A 19,251-nucleotide genomic window follows, 5' to 3' on the forward strand; every position below is an offset into this window, starting at 1 on the left:
CCATTTGGTACTGATAGATTTTATATTTGGGCCATTCTAATATAGAAATAGTGGTATTGCCCTGCTGCTTTAATTTCCAAATTCCCTAATGACATCTACTGTTGAGCATCTTTTCATATGGCTATTTGCCATCTGTGTATCTTCTTAGTGAAGTGTCTCTTTAGACTTTTTTTTTTACACAAAGCCTTTTTATTTATCAAAAAGGTTCTTTGCTAGCAATGTATAGACCTCTTGCATCCTAGGCACACGCAGCTTCCTAATTTTATTTAGCTTTCTGACTCTGTGCTTGTGCCTTCAGCAATTCACGAAGATTTCCTGCTCCTCGATAAGGAAAGCGTGCTTGATCCTGTCCCAGACACATGTGACACACATGGAACCACTGTAGGCCCTGCTGACATGGTTATTTTTTCCATTTTCAACAATTGCATGAGGACTTTAGGTCTCACAGCACCACACCACACACCCCACCCTGCCTGGGCACCACACGCAGATTTTGGTATTGTCCTAACCTTTTTGGCAACCTTTATGGGGCAAAGGTAAACAATTCTATGGCCAGGGGTTCCGGATTGCCTGGTTTTGTTAGAGGCTGTATTGTAGGAAAGCCAAAGGCAGTATGTCAATCGCTGAACTATTTTGATGTCCTCTAGACACTGTCCCCGGAAACCTTTAGACTTTTTTTCCTGTCTGTAAATTGGATTATTTATCCTCTTATTGTGATTCTAGGACATATATATATATATATAATGGATATGTTTATATTGACATTTTTCTACCATTCTATAGTTTGTCTCTTTATTCCATTAGCACTGTCTCTCACAGGGCAGTTTTAAGTGTTGTACCAGAGGAACATCTCCAGTTTGGTTTTGTTTTGTTTGTTTGGTTTTGGTTTTGTTTTTTTGTTGTGGGGCTTGAACTCTGGGTCTGGGCATTGTCCCTGGGCTCTTCAGCTCAAGGCTGCTGCCCTACCCATTGAGCCACTTTGCCACTTCTGGTTTTCTAGTGATTAATGGGAGATAAGAGTCTCACAGTCTTTAGTACCCAGGCTGGCTTTGAACCATAATCCTCAGATCTCATCCTCCTGAGTAGCTAGGATTACAGGTGTGAGCCATCATGCCTAGCTTCCAGTTTTTTTGTTTTAATTAAGTCCAATTGCCATATGTTTTCTTTCACAGATTGTCCTTTTGGTATCATATCTGAAAACTCATCACCAGACTTCTAAAAGTTACCGTTTTGTATATTTTATTTTGATCTTAGATTACTTTTGGTGTGTGAGGGGTCTAGACATAATCTTACTATGTAACCCACGCTATACTGTAACTCATTGTGTAGCCCAAGCTGACCTCAAACTCAGTCCTTCTTCCCCCTCCCTCCTGAGTGCTGGAGTTACAGGTGTGTACTATCACACCTGGCTGGTACTGTGTTCACAACTGTAAATTCCAAGTGTTCATTGCTGGCTTATAGGAAAACAATGGCCTTTTATATATTAATCTCATACCCTATAACCTAACTATAATTACATAAGAGTTCCAGAAGTTTCCTTATAAATTCTTTGGGATTTTCTATATAAGCAAACAAGTCATCTTTGAAAATGTACTTCTTTTGGTTTTTTTGTTTTGTTTTGTTTTTTGCCAGTCCTGAGACTTCAACTCAGGGACTGGGCACTGTCCTTGAATACTTTTTGCTCAAGGCTAGCACTCTGCCACTTGAGCCACAGCACCACTTCTGGCTTTTTCTGTGTATGTGGTACCCAGGAATCCAGCCCAGGACTTTGCGCATGCTAGATGAGCATTCTACCACTAGGCTACGCTCCTGGCCCAAAAATGTACTTCTCAATCTGTGTATATTTTCTTAATAGCTAAACATCCTCTCGACCATTGTGCAGTGTTAAAACAGAAATGAAAGAAGACATATTCTAGATCTTAAGAGGGACACATCCAATATATTACTATGAAGTGTGATATTACCTGTAGGCTTTTTGCAGACTTTGTCAAGTTAAAAAAATCTCCTTGGAGTCGGGCGCAGTGGCTCATGCCTATAATCCTAGCTACACAGAAGTTCAAGCCCCACAACCAACCAAAAAATACAAAAACAGCAGTCCTAGACTGGAAGTGTAGTTTAATGGTAGAATTGTCTGCCTTACAAGCTTAAGACCCAGAATTCAAACCCAGTGCCACACACACACACACACACATACACACACACACACACACACACACACACACACACACACACACACACACACAGAGGAATAGCACAGTTCTCTCAATTCTCAGGCCTCTATCACTCAGCTTATACTTAATGCTTCCTGGCTTCCAGGAAGATGTGTTAATATCTCATACTTGCTGCCTTATTGTAGGTTTATACCTTTGCTATTACTTACTGTTTCAAGAGAGCAAGATGGGGTTGTGGCTCAGTGGTAGAAAGCTTGCTTAGCATTTATGAGGCCCTAGGTTTGAGCCCAAAACCACAAAAGAGAAATAGGAGAGACAAAATTAATATGGTCAGCCTGTCACGTTTAATCAAAAACCATACATAAAATCCTGCTCTTGGACAGAGAAGGGGCTGATGACTAGAAGGACAGTCATATTGCACATCACCTCTATCTAACAATAAAGTAAATTCAGAAAAATACAAAGCTGTGCTCTGTAACCACCATTAAATGATAATTGACTTTTTTTTTTAATTGTGAAACTGGGTACCAGGAGCTCACACCTGTAATTCTACTACTCAGGAGGCTGAGACTTGAGGACTATGGTTCAAAACCAGCCTGGGCAGATAGATCCTTATTTCCAATTAACCACCAAAAAGAAAACCAGAAGTGGAGATGTAGTTCAAACAGCAGAGCACCAGCTTCAAATGAAAAGCTAAGGGAATCAGAGCCTGGCCCTGAGTTCAAGCCTACTGGCACCAAAATGTATTTTTTTTTATTTATTTTTTTTTCCATTTTTTTTTTGCCAGTCCTGGGCTTGAGCTTAGGGCCTGAGCACTGTCCTTGGACTTTCTCAAGGCTAGAGCTCTTCCACTTGAGCCTTAGCACCACTTCTGGCTTTTTTCTATATATGTGGTACCAAGGAATCGAACCCGGGTCCTCGTGCATGCTAGGCAAGCACTTTAACCACTAGGCCAAACTCCCGGCCCCTGTATTTTTTTTTTAATAAAAGCTGTGAGGAAGTTTTTTTTTAACTATGCCTAAGAATCACCTGGGAGCCTGCAGGGTTTGTGCCAATCAAGTCAGAATTTCACTACTAGTTTTAAAGTACTTCCAAGCAATTTCATCATACAGCCTATGAGAACCACTGTATTTAGAAGGGGGTTTGGGGGAGGATTTAGCTCAGTAGAAAAGCTAAGGCCCTATGGTTGGTCCTTAGTTCTGCAAAAACAAAACAAAACAAGGTAACTAAACTAGAAGAGACAGAATCAACCTCTATACTAGAAGCAACAAAACCCTTTGGCAACACCCTTCCCTGTCCTATCCATGCCACTCAGCTGACCCCATAAGAATGGCAGGCTTAGGCGGGGTGGTGGGGCGAGGGGTTTAAGGGGGAAGTTTGGCCTAGTAGTAGAGTGCTTGCCTAGCATGCACAAAGACCCGGGTTCGATTCCTCAGTACCACATACATACACATACACAGAAAAAGCCAGAAATGGTGCTGAAGCTCAAGTGGTAGAGCTCTAGCCTTGAGAAAGTCCAAGGACAGTGCTCAGGCCCTGAGCTCAAGTCCAGGACTGGCCAAAAACCAAACAAAAAAAAAATGGCAGGCTTGGATGTAGAGAGGACCAGAGATGACTACAGTGTGGAAGCACTGATCAACCCAGTTGTCTTCATCTGGTATTTGGACACCTTGCCAGAATGACTATTGACAATGAAATTTCTCACCCCTGAAGACTGTGGATGATGGATAATGGCTTGTCCCTCATTGGTTCTGTGAGCCAGGCGCTCACAGCTCGGTTCAAAACATCACAGAAGCCAGGCACTGGTGGCTTAGGCCCATAATCCTACCTGTTCAGGAGGATGAGATCTAAGGATCACAGTTCAAAGCAAGCCTAGGCAGCAAAGTCCATAAGACTTTATTTTTTTGGAGGGGAGGAGCAGGGATGGAGAGTGGGAGTAAAGTCTTAGGACTTGAACTCAGGGCCTATGCACTGTCCTCAAGCTTCTTTTGCTCAAGGCTATTAAAGCCACATCACCACTTGCAGCTTTTCCTGTTTTTGTGGTACTGAGGAATCGAACTCAGGGCTTCATGCATACTAGGGCACTCTACCACTCAGCCTTCATGACACTCTATGATATGGATTAGTAAAGGCTGTAAGCTACCAAAACTGGAATTGGGAAGACACAGTGATACACTGAGGACCTGCCATGTGACCCACAAGGAGGAACTGTTAATTTCTGGTCTTCCCAGAAGCTCATGGGACAGGCAAGACTGGAGTGACAGACACACTGAGCCCCGGAGAGATGAAACCAAGTCATGAATTGGGGCTATGGCTTGATAAGAGGCCTCTGGGATCTTCCTGCTCCCTATGAGAGGGTGCGGTGGCCAGGCCTCTGCATCTGGACCTCAGAAACTTCTGGAACAAGTGGGTCCGGGTGGAATACACTGGGTCACCACCATCCTCCTCTGGCATCATGATCCTGCTCTGCAAAGACAGGACAAAGAATTCAGGGAGTCTTTAGGTCACCTTTAGCCCCTGTAAACATTTTCGTTCCAGTGATGGAAAGGTTTACTCCTGGACTTTAAGTCCTCACTGCCCGCTCCAGGGAGCTGTACTCTCATCATTGTAACTAAATGATGAAGCATTGTATTTGCAAACTCCTTCATAGACAGCCATAGGATTATACCTAGAAGATTCAAGCTGTATCCACCAAAGCCCAGAAGGGGTTGCAACTTTGCATTTTATTTTTTTATTTATTTATTTTTTTATTTTTTTTGGCCCCCTTCTCTTTCTGGCCCCGCTCGCTCCGGCCCGGCTAGGCTCCCCCTCCAGCTCAGGCCCCGCTCGCTCCGGCCCGCTCGCTCCGGCCCCCGCTCGCTCCGGCCCCGCTCGCTCCGGCCCCGCTCGCTCCGGCCCGGCTAGACCCCCTTTCTAGCTCAGGCCCGCTCGCTCCGGCCACCACTCGGTTGGGCTCTGTTCACTTCAGCTCAGCTGCTCGCTTCTTTCGCTTTCTGTCGCCGTCGCAGTCTTGTCTCTGCCACTTTTCCGGTTTTGTTGTGTCTCGTCTCTCTCACTTCCGGCTTGGTTGTGTATGTGGGATACCGAGGAATCGAACCCGGGTCTTTGTGCATGCTAGTCAAGCACTTTAACCGCTAGGCCAAACTCCCGGGCCCACAACTTTGCATTTTAAAGGCAGAAGAATTCTAGGATTTGGAAGGAAGTGAAGGGAGAGACTAGCCTTGAGAGATTGTTCCAGTCCAGTTCCCTTTTCACAGCCTGTGCCAGTGCTGGCCTGGCCAGTATAACTCAACTATGCCTACTAGGCCAAAGGCCTTCACTGAGGGCCACAGTAAATGGAAGTCTTCTTTAGAGAAGCCTGAAACCCAAAGCCAGCAATCTATCCCGGCTGTTTCCCCAGCAAGCGGATTTTCTTACTTACTGATCCCTACCTCTGGGAAAACTGTTATAACTCCATGCTGTTTGTTGGCCTCTGTCTAAAAATAATACCCTACCCATTTTGAAATGTACAAGTAAACCCAACGGTTCATTCACCTTCTGGGAAAGATTCGGTTTAGTCTGAAAAGCAGATACGATATGTAAATCTGTACCAGTGAGAGAGAGAGGGAGAGAGACAGGAAAAGAAGGGGGAGGGGTGAGAGGGAGTGGAAGAGAAGGTTATCAATCAGTTCATTCTTTCTAGACCCTCCAGATTCCCACACTCTATCCCCGCCCCCAAAAGGAACAACAACAATAACAGCAACAACAACAACAACAACAACAAAACGATTGGGAGCTGAGTTGGGCAGGATTAGTGTCAAGGAGAGGTACACACTGATTGGTCCCAGTCCTGAGCCCTCCATTTCTCTGGTGCCCAACTCCCCACCTTCTGGCTCATCAGCCACACCCCTTAGATTGACCCAGAGCCTGGCTAAATGTCCCCCCACACCACTCCTGTATGGAGGGGAGGGATAGGAGACTCCTGCTCCCTCTAGGATTTGCTTACTTGTCCTTTCCTTGTCCACATACCCTTCCAAGAAAGCCAAGGAGCAGCCACAACTGCTCTGGGTGATCTGAAGAAAGAGCTAAGGAGCCCAGCTCTGGCTGGCACCCCTTGATGCATATGAGTCTAACAAGGCTGGTTGCCCTGCACACCTGTCCCCCAGGATTTCTAGCCTTGTTTTCCAAGTTGAGAATGCTCTTGATGTGTCTAAAGAACACATTCCAAATTTTAAATTGCTCTATTCTTTTCAGAGTTTCCATCTTACTGTCTCCAGAATTTGTCACCAAAAATAAGTCTTCATTCATGTGGATGGACAGGAATGGGGGTGGGAGTGGCAAGTGGAAAAGGGCTCACATCGTCAATGGTGTGACACTTCACATAGGTCATTTACTCCTCACCACAACCCTATGATGTAGGCAGAAGTACATCTATTTTACATAGGAAGACATTAGGACTCAACAACAGGCTGTGAACTGCGCAGTCACACAGCTCGTAAGCACAGAGCTAGCATTCAAACCCTGATCTGTATAAGACCAAAGCATGAGCTCTTGCTGAGACACTGAGACGGGCATCTGGCAAGCCTGGCACCCCTTCTCCAGGATGCATTGGCCCCTTGATCCCACTTGGCCGTATTTCCTGCTCTTGAGCTCATGAGGCATCTCTAACTCCATAAGGAACTACATTTTGAACTGAGTACTGGTAGCTCATGCCAGTAATGCTAGCTACTCAGGAAGCTGAGATCTGAGGTCCAAGGTTCAAAGCCAACCTAGGAAAGAAAATCCATGCTACTCTTAATCTCCAATGAACCAGTAAAAAACAAAACAAAAAAAACTGAAAGTGGAGCTCAAACGTTAGAATGTCAGTTCAGTGATAGACTGGCTCAAATGGTAAAAGTATCAGTCTTGAACAACAAAGCTAAGGGACATCACCCAGGCCCTGAGTTCAAATACTGGCACGTGTGCACATGCGCACGTGCACGCACACGCGCACACGCCACACACACTGTGAGCCTTTGGGTCTTGATAAAAGAAGGTAAAAAATGCACCTACTGGGGCCGGGAGTTTGGCCTAGTGGTTAAAGTGCTTGCCTAGCATGCATGAAGACCCGGGTTCGATTCCTCGGTACCACTCACATAGAAAAAAGCCGGAAGTGGTGCTGAGGCTCAAGTGGTAGAGCTCTAGCCTTGAGAAAGTCCAAGGACAGTGCTCAGGCCCTGAGCTCAAGCACAGGACTGGCAAAAAAAAAAAAAAAAAAAAAAAAAAAAAAAAAATGCACCTACTCTGCTGGAGACCTAGCTCCAAACACTGCAAGTACCTTCCCCAGAACTGCTACTCCACCTCCTTTCCAGCCAGGAAAGAAAAGACTAACACCAACAGGGCTATCACTGGAGCTGGTTTTGTCACCTTAATTGTACATACCATGCTCTCCAGAACCTCTGGGACATTTGATGGGCACCCCCTAGTAGATGGCATGGTAGGGCTTTCTTTGTAGGAAATGTTCTTCCAAAGGAGGAGTTGAATTGCCTTGTACTTCATTGCAGTAGAGTGAATCAGGCAGAGTAGTAGTAGATCACATCTTCCCTACCTCCCCACCCCATCTCAATGAGGGGCCGAGGGTGACAGGGACAGGAGGGAACTTAGAGGCTGCTCCTGAAAGAATGAGAGTGCATGCAGGAGTGGGCTGAAGTGTCATGAGCAAAATGAGAGGCTACACTACTAGGATGCCCCAGTGCTAGAGATGAGCCTTTCCTCTCCTCCCCTCCCCTCCCCTCCCCTCCCCCATGTTGCCTGACTCCAGCCTCACTTTTCATTCAGAGAGTTCAGATCTTCCTGGGTTATCATTTTCTGCTGCGTCTTAATGTTGCATGTGTGAAACACCAGCAAGCTGCTTCCCATTTTTTCTTTGAGTAATTGTGCTGTTGCCTTTAGTTCTGAGTTGTGTCCTGAAATTAGAAATTTTTTCCCCTACAAAGAGTTAAGGTCATACTGGAGCTGACTCTGTGACTTTTCTCCAGAACACCCTTCCTTCGAAGGCTTCCTACCCTTCCCCTGCCTTCCCCTCCGGGGCCATCCAACAAAGGCTGCTTGCCCAGAAGTCAGCATGGCGGCTCACAGATCCAATTGGAGCTAAGGTCTACAGAGTGTTGCTTCTTTCATTGTGATCAACGATTGATGTCATTTATTTTACAACAGTCTTCTAGAGTTGACCATATAAGGTCACTTAAAACAACTTGCCCAGAGGTCAGCCTGCTAATCAGTAGCAGAGTGGGCTTCAAAACCATTGGCTCTAGTTCTGTTCTGCAAATCTCCTTAGCTGTCCAGCCAACCACCCACCTGCTCATTTGTTCATTTGTTTAATTTTGGTTGACTGGGTTTTAACTCAGGACCTTGGCACTTGCCACATCTCCAGATGTATACTGGTTGAGACAGGATCTCCTTTTCAGCAGGCATACAATTGAACTCAGGGCCTTAGCTTTTTCACTCAAGGCTGGCACTCTACCATAAGCTATAGCTCCACTTCTGGCTTTTTGGTGGTTCATGAGTTGGGTGTTTCCAGCCTCGGCTTTGAACCTTGATGCTCAGATCTCGGCCTCCTGAGTAGCTAGGATTACAGGCATGAGATATTGACACCTGGCATTTGGGGGTATTTTTTTTGTTGTTTTTTAGGGTTTTTTGGTGGGGGGGTCAGTCTTGGAGCTTGAACTCAGAGCTTGGGTGCTAGCCCTGGCTTTTTCAGCTCATAACTGGTACTCTGCCAAGTGAGCCACACCTCCACTTCCAGTATCTTTCTAGTTAATTGGAGACATGCATCTTTCAGAGTTGTCTTCCTGGGATAGCTTTGAACTTCAATTCCCAGATTATAAGTGTAAGTAGTTAAGATTACAGGTCTGAGCCACTGGTGCCCAGCAGATCCTATTTTTATGCTTCCTCCATAATTGGGACCACAAATGCTTACCACTACTCAGTTAAGATGGAGCTTCCCTAGTTTTTCTGCTTGGGATGGAGTAGAACCTCAATTCTGAGCCCAGCCTTCCAAGTAGCTAAAATTATAAGCATGAACCATGAGTGTCTGGCTTCTGTTCCCTCATTTAAATGAGGGAAACATATAAACACAGGAGGACTAGCTAATCTAAGAGAAATTAAGGGAAAAGATTATATAGGAATGGTTTCCAATATAAATAAATCTGTACTTCTTTCTCCTTTTTCTGGAGGTATGTAGACATGTGTACAAACCGACTAGTTGATAGGGAGTTGGGAATGAAATAGCACAGACGCAGGCAAGGCCCCCTTGGCTGGCCATCTCTCACCTGCCTTGTACTCTCTTGTGAACCCATTATTTACAGCATCAGAAGGACCTTGACACTCTTCTCCCTCCAGTACATCCCATAGGGAAAGGTCTGTCCTACAGTAATGTGACCCCCAGTGTCCTTTTCCCCTTCACCAAATCAAAGCAGATTAATCTGTCAGCATCAATCAGGCTTCTGGAAGCCATCACATCCCCTGCATGATCCATTTCTTGAACCAGAGTCTTGTGTCTCTGAACATTGTGCCAGGAACAACCAGGGAAGAAAAGCCAATTTCATCTGGGAAAGGAGGGTACTGGAGCAAACTTTTAAATGTTCTTTTAGCAGCCTTGTCAAACAAAAGCCGAAGTTTCCAGGGTAATCAGAATCTGAAATGCTTCATCTTTTTTGCTTACACCAAGTGAGGCAGCCATGATATGGTAAGTAAGAGTGAACCTCACAGATCCCAGATTTTCTTCTGTCCCAGATTCTCTGGAGCCCAGCTGGACCAACGATGAAGGAAAGCTTGTCCCAAACAGCGAAGTGAGACCTGCTTTCTGCATCTCCCAAAGCAGAGTTCTTCCCTGTTCTGGGGGGGAGGGGGGAGAGGGAAAGACAGGCCCACTATCCAACCAGATTTTCACCCATGTTGAATGAACTAGGAAAGAATAAGGAATGTGAGCATGGGTGCCAGACTTCACATTACCTGCCCCACCTGGCTATGTCTTCCCTTGGCTCTGATCCCTGAGAAAGCTACCATCAGGCATCTGAAAGTTATGAGTATTATTATAAAGGCTACCTCTCAGGCTAAATAAACAGCTAAGTGGAGACAGGTAAGGCCAGTACCTTCTTTCTTTATGGACTCAAAGAGTAGCCTACATGAGTTTGGGCCAGAATAATGCACAAGGCATCTACAATTTATTGAGTTGGAATAAAGGAATGAACTATAGGTGGGGATCAATCAAGCAATGACCATGGCTGTGTCAGGTATGAGCAACTTTAGAACCAGGTCCCCAAATGTCACAGTAGGGTACATAGTAGTTAAGACACAGAACAAGTACAGCTAGCATCTGTAGGGAACAGGCTGGGAACAGCCTCCCTCTGTGCCACATGCTTCCTGGTACACTATTTTAGGGAGATGCAGACCCTTTATCCTTTTGTCAGTCATGGGGCTTGAACAATGGGCCTAGGCACTGTCCCTAAGCTCTTCAACTTAAGGCTAGCATTTTATCACTTTTAGCCACAGCATCACTTCTGGTTTTCTGGTGGTAAACTGGAGATAAGAGTCGCATGAACTTGCTTGCCTGGGCTGACTTTGAGCCATAATCCTCAGATCTCAGCCTCCTGAGTAGCTAGGATAACATGTAAGAGCCACCAGCACCTGGCTGCAAACTTTTTTTTTTTTTTTTAAGTCTGGATACCACCTCAACTCTTCACCTTTCTTTTATAGAGGGCAACTGGTCCTACCCTTCAGACAGAAGCAGCCCAGCTTGTCTTTTGCCTCTACATCCTTCCATGCTGAAGAACACTAAGGTGATGTGATGCTAATGGTAAACACTGTTCTAATGCTCCCAGCAGCCGTAAGGGGAGTATGAATTGGAGTATGAAACTGAAACTGAAACTGAGGAGTAACTTGATAAGATCACATTGGCAGTAAGTGGCAGAGCTGGGATTTGAACAAAGGTTACTATTGATGTGTTCTACACCTTTCCCAAACTGTACTCTGGAAGGCACTTCCACAGAAGCCAGTGGAGCAGCCCACTTTCAGGCCTAAGCTATGGCTTTCTCCTCCCAAAGCTGTGGAGGTCCCCACTTGGGAAGGGAGCAGTAGCTGGACTTAGGCAAAGATCCCACACTCAGCATGACAGCCTCCCACCCCACCCTGCCCCCACATGCTCAAAGGATGTTGCGAGGCTAGACAGGGCTCGAGAGTAGCCAGGCTGCTGGGGGGAAGACCTTGTACCTCTCCTAAGAACCTCAGATAATACTATACAAGACATCTGAAAGGCAATGTCCTCAGAAGATAAGACTCCATTCACTGTAGGTCTCCCCACTCCCTAGCACTGTGAGCCTCAAGAAGTCCTGGGGTATCTCTAGCTCTCCCACTCATATTCATGGCAGCTCTTCCTAACAGCCTCAGACTTTGTACCTCTCCTAGGAGTGGAACATCATACTGCACACAACACCCTGAAAGGCCAGTGTCCATGAGAGATAAGGATTTCACCACTATACAGCCCCTCCTCCTCCTCCTGGCATATTTTTTTTTTTTGGGGGTGGGTCATGGGGCTTGAACTCTGGGCCTGGGTACTGTCCCTGAGCTCTTCAGCTCAAGGCTACCCCCCTACCTGGGAACCACAGCTCCACTTCCCATTTTCTAGTAATTAATTGGAGATACGAGTCTCAGGGCTTTGTAGTGCCCAGCCTTGGCTTTGAACCTTGATCCTCAGATCTCAGCCTCCTGAGTAGCTAGTATTACAGGCGTGAGCCACCAGGCCGGGCTTCCTCCTGGCATTTGGGAATTCAAGAAGTCCTGGAGTCCATCTTTCCCTCCCAGTCAGGCCCACGGCTAGGGGAACTCCCTTCTATCAATTCCCACCTCCCTACCCTACCCACCCCCACCCCCACCTGTCAAGTCAAAAGCACAAGACCTATCCAGGAGTAGCCAGGTAAACACAGAATTCTGCTAACTCGGGGCTGGGAGTTTGGCCTAGTGGTTAAAGTGCTTGCCTAGCATGCTCGAAGACCCGGGTTCGATTCCTTGGTACCACATACTTAGAAAAAGCCAGAAGTGGTGCGGAGGCTCAAGTGGTAGAGCTCTATCTATCCTTGAGAAAAGTCCAACGACAGTGCTCAGGCCCTGAGCTCAAGCCCCAGGACTGGCAAAAGAAAAAAAAAGAATTTTGCTAACTTGCCAAGATCTAGACCAAACCCCTCCAGCCCCACTGGCTATAGCTAGGCCAGTAAGACCAGCAGTCCAGCAGTCCCCACACTATCCTCCCCCTCCAAGAAGCAGAGGGCAGACACAGTGGGAAACAGGAACACAAGGCCCTTTATTTGCATTTCTTAGAATACTGTACAAAGGGTGTAAAAATCCTATTCACACTTTGCTTAGAAAGATTGTTGAGGTGAAAGTTCCCTAGGACATACACAGACAGGGTGGGAGTGGAAGGCCCTGCAGACAGAAAGTAGGGCAAGTGACTTCTCCCCTTCCTCAGCCCCTCAGGAGAGGGCTCCGGCCACACCCTTCCAAATCCCCAGCAGGACTGGGGAAGCCTCTTCTCAGGTAGAGACTTGGCTGGCAGCCACCCCCTGTCCCTTCCACTGCCCTGCTTGGCAGGGGCACTGTAGGACTCTGCAGCCACCAACCTCACATGAGGGTGGCCTCGCAGCCCCTCCTGTGCATGCCACACGCAGGGCCCTACCCCCCCCCCCTCCCGGCAGCTCTCTCAGGTCTGTGTTGGGGTGGAAGAGCCCCAGCATCGGCAGTGTCTGTCACAGCTTCCCCACTCTTACCTCCTCGCAGAGGGTGGTGTCAAACCAGACCCCGTGTTTATTCTCCACCCGTGTTCTTCCCCCATGCCAATCCAGGAGCTTCGAGCCCAAGCAGCCTCTCTTCCCTATCCCCATCACCATTCCGTGGGTGAACTAACTAACCCTCCAAGCCAGCTCCCTTCTCTGTTCCCATCAGAAAGGAAGTTAGGCTCTCGCTGTGCCTGCTCCCCCCAACCACACCCCCCAGCATGGGCTCCGGCTGCTGGGGCTCACTTCTAAGCCTCAGCTCCCCATCCCCAGCCTCCACCAGGACCAGCATAGCAGAGCCTATGCCCACCCACCCCACTTTCACTCGCCTCACCCTCCCCACTCTCAACCTACACCCAGGATGGGCTGCATGAGAGTCACCAAGACTGAGTCTTGGATCAGATCAACTCTCTACCCAGAAGGGTGAGGTATCGTCACACACTTGCTTTGTTATGTACAAAACACAGAGTGTTCCCTCCACAAACCAAAGAACTGAAGGGGAACAATCTAGAAGCTGTACCGTCCCTCTGATCCCATACAGGGCTTAAAGTGCTTTGCCACCTGAGGGTAAATAAGTGAGCAGGGGTCTCTCCTTGGCTTGTCCCAACCTCACAGGTCCACATTACCTGGGAGTTCAGCCCCTTCCACAACCACCCCATGGAGTCTCTACTCAAAAGGCAAAAAGGAAAAGGTCAAAAAAAATCTGAATGGGTTCGAGCCCAGGGGCTCACCCCCAACCCCACTACAAGCTACTCCAAGTCGGCTACTGGGGATGCAGGGAGCCAGGCCCAGGGCATGACCCCATCTCCGGTAGTGTCCAGAGGCTCCTGTCTTCAGCATCACAGCAAAAGCTTTCTACCCTGCCCCTGCCATCACAGGCTAGGGAAGGGGCTGCATCCTCAGTACTTATTGATTCCAAAAATCCGGACTCCGTGGAGCTGGGGCAGCTTGGGAATGAGCACGCTCATCAAGGACACTGTGTTGAGGATGAAATGGATGTGGTCGTACTTGGTGTAGAAGCTGGTGAGGAAGTACCTAGAAGGAGGAGAAGACAAGGTGAGATCAAACACGGGAGAGCCCCTTCCTCTCTTCCCAAATCCTGAGAGCTGAGGAGATCTGGCAGGGGTCCCAAAACAGAAGCAGGGTGGCAAGATGTCTTGGGCTAATGAGGCCCCTCCTGACCCAGGCCTATGACCAGTGATAAAACCCAGGGATCCATCCATCCCTTGCTTCTGTTCATCTCAGAACCAAAGGCCAGAGCCTGGGACAGGGTTAGGGGGGACCAGCTAGGCCCAGACTTCCCAGGATTGCTTTGCCTGCTGATGCCTCCCTCCAGCAAAAGTACTCACAGCACAATGGGTGTGATGGTCAAGAACTTTCGAGAAGCTGTGAACTGGACCCCATAGTCCATCTGCTCCCAGTGGGTTAACAATCTTGCTTTACCCTGGTCCGGGGTCTCAAAAGGTGTGCCTTTCACTGTGTGCAGGAAGATGTACATGCCCTAGAAAAAGACACTGTGGTCAGAGGACATGAGAGGCAAAAGTCCCCAGCTCAGTTCCTCCCTTGTCAGACAGAGGGTCTATGGTCTCCCTCTGCTGAACAGGGGTATGTGGGCAGATAAGCACGATGGAGCAGCAGAGAGCCTGGGGCAAGAACAAGGGACCCAGGGGGAAAGGCCACCAACAGAGGACAAGGAGGCAAGTGGAAGGAATGCCCAGAAGGGTGCAAGTGGAATATAGTGTGAAAGCCTAAATAAGGAAAGGAGACTTTCCACAGCAGGCTGGGCACCATGCTTCCTGGGTCCCTGGGAACCCTGGAGCTCTCGGTTGGGAACCAAGTCCTCCAGATCTACAGCCCCCCCATACTGGAGACAGATAATTCTGCACCTTGGATTCTTCCTGAAGGTATGCACAGGGCTCAGGAGGGGGAGCAGGGCAGAGACAGAAGCTGGGCTCTGGTGACAGGTGTTGTCAGGACATCACCCAGCTATCTAGTCCACATCTGGCAGGCTTCCCCTACCCCTCAGCCCTGGCAGCCAGCAGGGTCTTACCATGTTGTGGATGAGGTTGGTGAGGGTCCAGACGACAGGGACACTCACGAAGGGGATGCTAAGCAGTACGACGTGGAGGAGCCCAATGGCCAGCACGTAGGAGAGCCAGATGCCTCGGCTGTTCATCACCCGCGTGTTGGGGTTCACCTCGCTGTGTGCTGTACCCACATTCATCCTGCCACCCTCGCTGAGGTTTGCTCTGCAAACAAGCAGCACAGGTGAGACGGGCCACACTACCACCTTTCCTATCCCTCACATGCTCTGGTGCCCTAGAACTCCACACAGTCCACTGCTTTGAGTTGCAAGCCCGGAGGCTAGAGTCCACATGCTTTCCCACAGTTGAGCTGTTTTAGCACCGGGCTGTTCCATGTATCATCTCACCAAGACACTGCACTCACAGTGCCTGGGAGGGACAAGGCATCAAGGAACTTAGCCCTAGAACAGAGCAATCAATGAACAACCCCCATCTCACATTTCCACAGGGGCCACTTCCTGCTGGGAAGGAGAAAAGGCTTGCTCCCCTAACATTCCCCCCACCCCCCAGCACAAGCCCTGCTGTCTCCATCTCACTGAGGAGCTGACAGAAGTCATCTGCCTCAAGTTCCCCCTGTAAGGATAAAAGGAGACTCGGCCCGTGAGTACAGGCAGCAGTAAAATACGCTGAGGTCCCTATGTCCATTCACCTCTAATTCTTCAACCCTGGATCTCCCCAAACCTCAGCCCATCGTGACTGACAGAGCAGAAAGGAGAGGGGGGGAAAAAAAAAAGCAGGCCAAGAACAACCTTTGGTCAGATTGGAAGGCTCCTTTTTGACATCACTAAACTGTTTTATCCATTTGGCAGTCACTCAGGCTACCCTTTGGGATGTTACCCACTCTGCTGACAAACTACTAGAGCCCTTTACCCTACCAAGAAGAAGGGAGGAAGCCTCGGACTAGTGACTCACGCCTGTAATCCTAGCTAATCAGGAGGCTGAGATCTGAGGATCACTGTTCACAGCTAGCCGAGGCAGGAAAATCTATGACTCTTACCTCCAACAGACCACCAGAAAATAAGAAGTGCTGCTGTGGTTTATAGTGGTAGAGTGTTAGCCTTGAGCTAAAAAAGCTCAGGATCAATGACCCAAGCCCTGAGTTCAAGCTCCACAACACACACACACACACACACACACACACACACACACACACGAAGTGTTGGAAGGCAGGACAGAGCAGATGGCCAAATGCTACAGCTTCCAGGAAGGGTGTGAGACATTAATCTACCCCTCCCAAGGATACAAAATCATACCAATGGCCTCCCTCCTACTATCTCCTTTCCTGTCTCACCAGGTGCCTGGACACCTGTTTACAAGTGTAAATTATAGCACCATAACTTCTCCTGACCAATTCCAAAGGTAGGAGGAACCAAAGAAGCTGCTCTCAATGCCCAGGAAATAATGGAGGCAGCAACTCAAGAGTAGGCAGAAACAGTAGGGAGGGAAGGATTTTTGCCTGTCTGGAGCTAGACTATCTCAAATTCCCTGGGGGCCCTGTGATCAGCAGAAATGAGATGGGAGCAGGTTCATCTCTGTCCTGACTACTAAAGACCTCAAGATTGTCACCATGAAAATAGCCCTTTCCCCATTCAGAAAGGAATCCCAGATGGAGATAATTCTGCAAGTTCCCAGAATACCTTTCCTTTACCATCACTGTGGCCAACCCCCTCAGAAAACTGCCTGTCTTGGGCTAGGATTCCAGCCAAGCCTCTGTAAGCATGAGAATTCTCATGGGTCAGTCCCTTATTTATAGGATAATGAGAATGATTTTCCTCTTCTCAAACAGCTCCAAGCCTAGAGATCTCAGGGAACTATGACCCACAATAGTTTCTCAACATGCAAACAGATAGGAGCTGGCCTGGAGTGCACCCTGATGGAAGGAAGGCTCCTGGGGCCTATCACTTAGCCCATTAAGTTGGATAATTGTCCTAACAGAAACTCAAGGAACTAGAAGTGTCAGATGTTTACCTTCCCAGAGCCTTGGGGTTTCAGTTACCCAGACACAGCCCCTGGGACACCAACTACATAAAAACTAGGGGCAGAGCTGGCTGTTGTGTCTGGCTGACACGTGGAGAGTTCTGAATAGCCACTAAGGAAAGGCAAAGAGTTCCCTAAATCTCATCAGAAACTGCTGCCTTGAGGGCATAGGTGCAGATCCTTACCCTTCCTAACCGCTTGTCCAAGACAGACAAAAACCTGGCTGAATCCCAGACCACAAGATCTCACACCGCTTTGTGGCTGTGACAGGCCAAAAAAAAAAAAAAATTTCCTTTGCAAGTCCGGGGAAGAGAAGAAGATGGTAGCTCATGACTGTAATCCTAGCTACGCAAGAAGCTTAAAATCTGAAGGAATGAGGTTCAAAGCTAGTCCAGGCTCCATCTCCAAATTAGTAAAAAAAAAATTAAAATTGGGCTGAAGGCATGGCTCAAGTGGTAGTGCCAGCTGAGTAAACAAGCTGAATAAGCTTGAGGCCCTGAGTTCAAACCCTGGTAACAAAAACAACAAACAACAACAACAACAACAACAACAAAAAAAAACCCAAAAACTTAAAGAGGGGGCTACACCAAGGTCCTAGCTCACACTGGGAAATTTTTCCTGATGCCTAAATACTAGATTCCCTGAGGATATCCTAGGAGACCCTCCCTTAAAAAGATCAATAAACTAAGGAAAGGCCTGGGAGAAACATTCTTGAGACAGCCAAGGGACCTGTGTATGCCACTTCCACTAGTAATTCATTGACCCTTCTACCAGAAGTGGGGACATAGGAAGAACAGGATGATAGAGGCAAATGGGTCCCCAAGGAGCTTGAGACTGAAAAGTTTTGCTGTCACAGCTGGCAGGTTGCTGCTAGTAAGTACTAGGGCCCGATGTGGTTTCATAACCTGCCTCCAACCAGAGCCTGCAACAACTCTGTTAACCACTTTCTTGCTGGCAGCTCTTTCCCAGCCCCTCTCCTGGACACCCAAATATCACTCACCCTCCGGGCCGTCAAATCCTCAGGCCAAGGCCAAAGTACACCTCGGGCTAGCCACCAGGTGAGGGCTTCCCATTTCCTGCCCCCGGCTTAAAGCGGTTTCCTTAAAACAGCGAATCTCCAGCGTCTGGGGAGTGAGCACCACCACACAGGCCGATCCCGCTTTGAACCCGCACCCCACGGGGGAGTTAGTGGCAGCACCCCACAGGGTTCCTGAAGCTCCAACTCCCCCCGCAGCAACCATGCAATCTGCAGGACCACAAATTGCGTTCACACCCCTCCGGGACCCGGAGTGGAGAAGGAGGGGAAAGAAAGCGAACTCTCACTAGCTCGCTCGCAGGGAAGAAAGAGGAGGTGGAGTCCTCACTATTGTTGGGGCTCGGGTGAGACCTCCGGCTGGAGAAGGGAGGGAGGGAGGAGGAGGATTCCGGCTCTGCTCCCCAAGCACTCGGGAGCCCGGCCAGGTCCGGGGCTCAACCCTCATTTCCACGCGTTCCCCTTGCCCCGGAGGCAACCAAACCTTTATTCCCCCGTGTCCGGCCGCTCCCCGCCCCCCTACTCCCAGCCGACGCTCCGGGCGCCCGCGCCCCGCCGTCCCGCCCCCGGCCCCGGCCCCCAGCGACCACTTTCCTCCCCCCGCCCCTCCCGGACCGATGCACCCCCTCCACCGCCACTCGCCCCGCCCGGGGCTCCTCCAGCCCCGGGGTGCCTTCCCAAGAGCCCGCATCTCCCCCTCCCGCCCCTCCGCAAACTCTGGGGCCTCCCAATCCCGCCACTCCGAGGCTGCCAGTCTCGACTCACAGAGTCCGAAGGTCGAAGGTCCGAGATGGAGACAAGGGAACAGAAGCTACGGCTGCTCCAGCCGCGGTAACAACCAGCGGCGGCAGCCACCCCGCTGGCAGCTCCGGCCGAATCAGCGTCCCGCGCCGGTGCCCACCCCTATGACGTCACCCCACGCGCCGGCGGCGCGGTTCCTCCTGGGAGTTGTAGTTTCTACCCTGTCTCTGTAGTGGCCACCTCCCCCGCCCCTCCCCTGCCCGGCCCTTCTTGCAAGTTATGTTTCTCTCGCTGCTCGCCCGCAGGCTCCAGAGTTTGTGCTCCTCGCTATGGCCTCGCCCCGAAGTATTTCCCAGTCACCTGATAGTGAGATCAGATGGTAGCACTTCGGTGCATAACAATTCCAGCTTTTGCCTCTGCGCCTTGCAGGTGTGGTTTTACCCTGGCCCGGATTTTGCAGG

General features: G+C 49.0%; 1 protein-coding gene and 1 pseudogene across 2 annotated transcripts; both read right to left on the reverse strand.

The window, feature by feature from the left end:
• Positions 1–262: 262 nt before the first annotated feature.
• On the reverse strand, positions 263–13,069 carry LOC150051702 (large ribosomal subunit protein eL34 pseudogene; annotated as a pseudogene).
• On the reverse strand, positions 12,466–18,922 carry Ormdl3 (ORMDL sphingolipid biosynthesis regulator 3). 2 transcript variants are annotated; one of them, XM_090350781.1, is made up of 4 exons: positions 18,815–18,922; positions 15,006–15,204; positions 14,305–14,456; positions 12,466–13,990 (listed from the first exon to the last, which is right to left on the reverse strand). In XM_090350781.1, exons 2-4 carry the CDS (start codon positions 15,177–15,179, stop codon positions 13,855–13,857), a joined length of 462 nt encoding a protein of 153 aa, XP_090206907.1. In that variant the 5' UTR covers positions 15,180–15,204; positions 18,815–18,922; the 3' UTR covers positions 12,466–13,854. The 2 variants fall into 2 exon arrangements, with proteins under 2 accessions (XP_090206907.1, XP_090206906.1); XM_090350780.1 differs by lacking the exon at positions 18,815–18,922 and adding an exon at positions 18,017–18,255.
• Between the last annotated feature and the right edge of the window lie 329 nt (positions 18,923–19,251).

The sequence above is a fragment of the Megascapheus bottae genome, chromosome 17 (assembly GCF_031878675.1).
Source record: "Megascapheus bottae isolate mThoBot1 chromosome 17, mThoBot2.hap1, whole genome shotgun sequence".
NCBI classification, from domain to species: domain Eukaryota; kingdom Metazoa; phylum Chordata; class Mammalia; order Rodentia; family Geomyidae; genus Megascapheus; species Megascapheus bottae.

What these genes read in the sequence shown, in the direction of transcription:
- Ormdl3 (XM_090350781.1), bottom strand. Translation starts at nt 15,179, where the DNA reads ATGAATGTGGGTACAGCACACAGCGAGGTGAACCCCAACACGCGGGTG. An exon ending in CCAACCTCATCCACAACATG is followed by an intron (nt 14,457 to 15,005) that starts GTAAGACCCTGC and finishes GTCTTTTTCTAG; the next exon opens with GGCATGTACATCTTCCTGCA. An exon ending in ACCATCACACCCATTGTGCT is followed by an intron (nt 13,991 to 14,304) that starts GTGAGTACTTTT and finishes TCCTCCTTCTAG; the next exon opens with GTACTTCCTCACCAGCTTCT.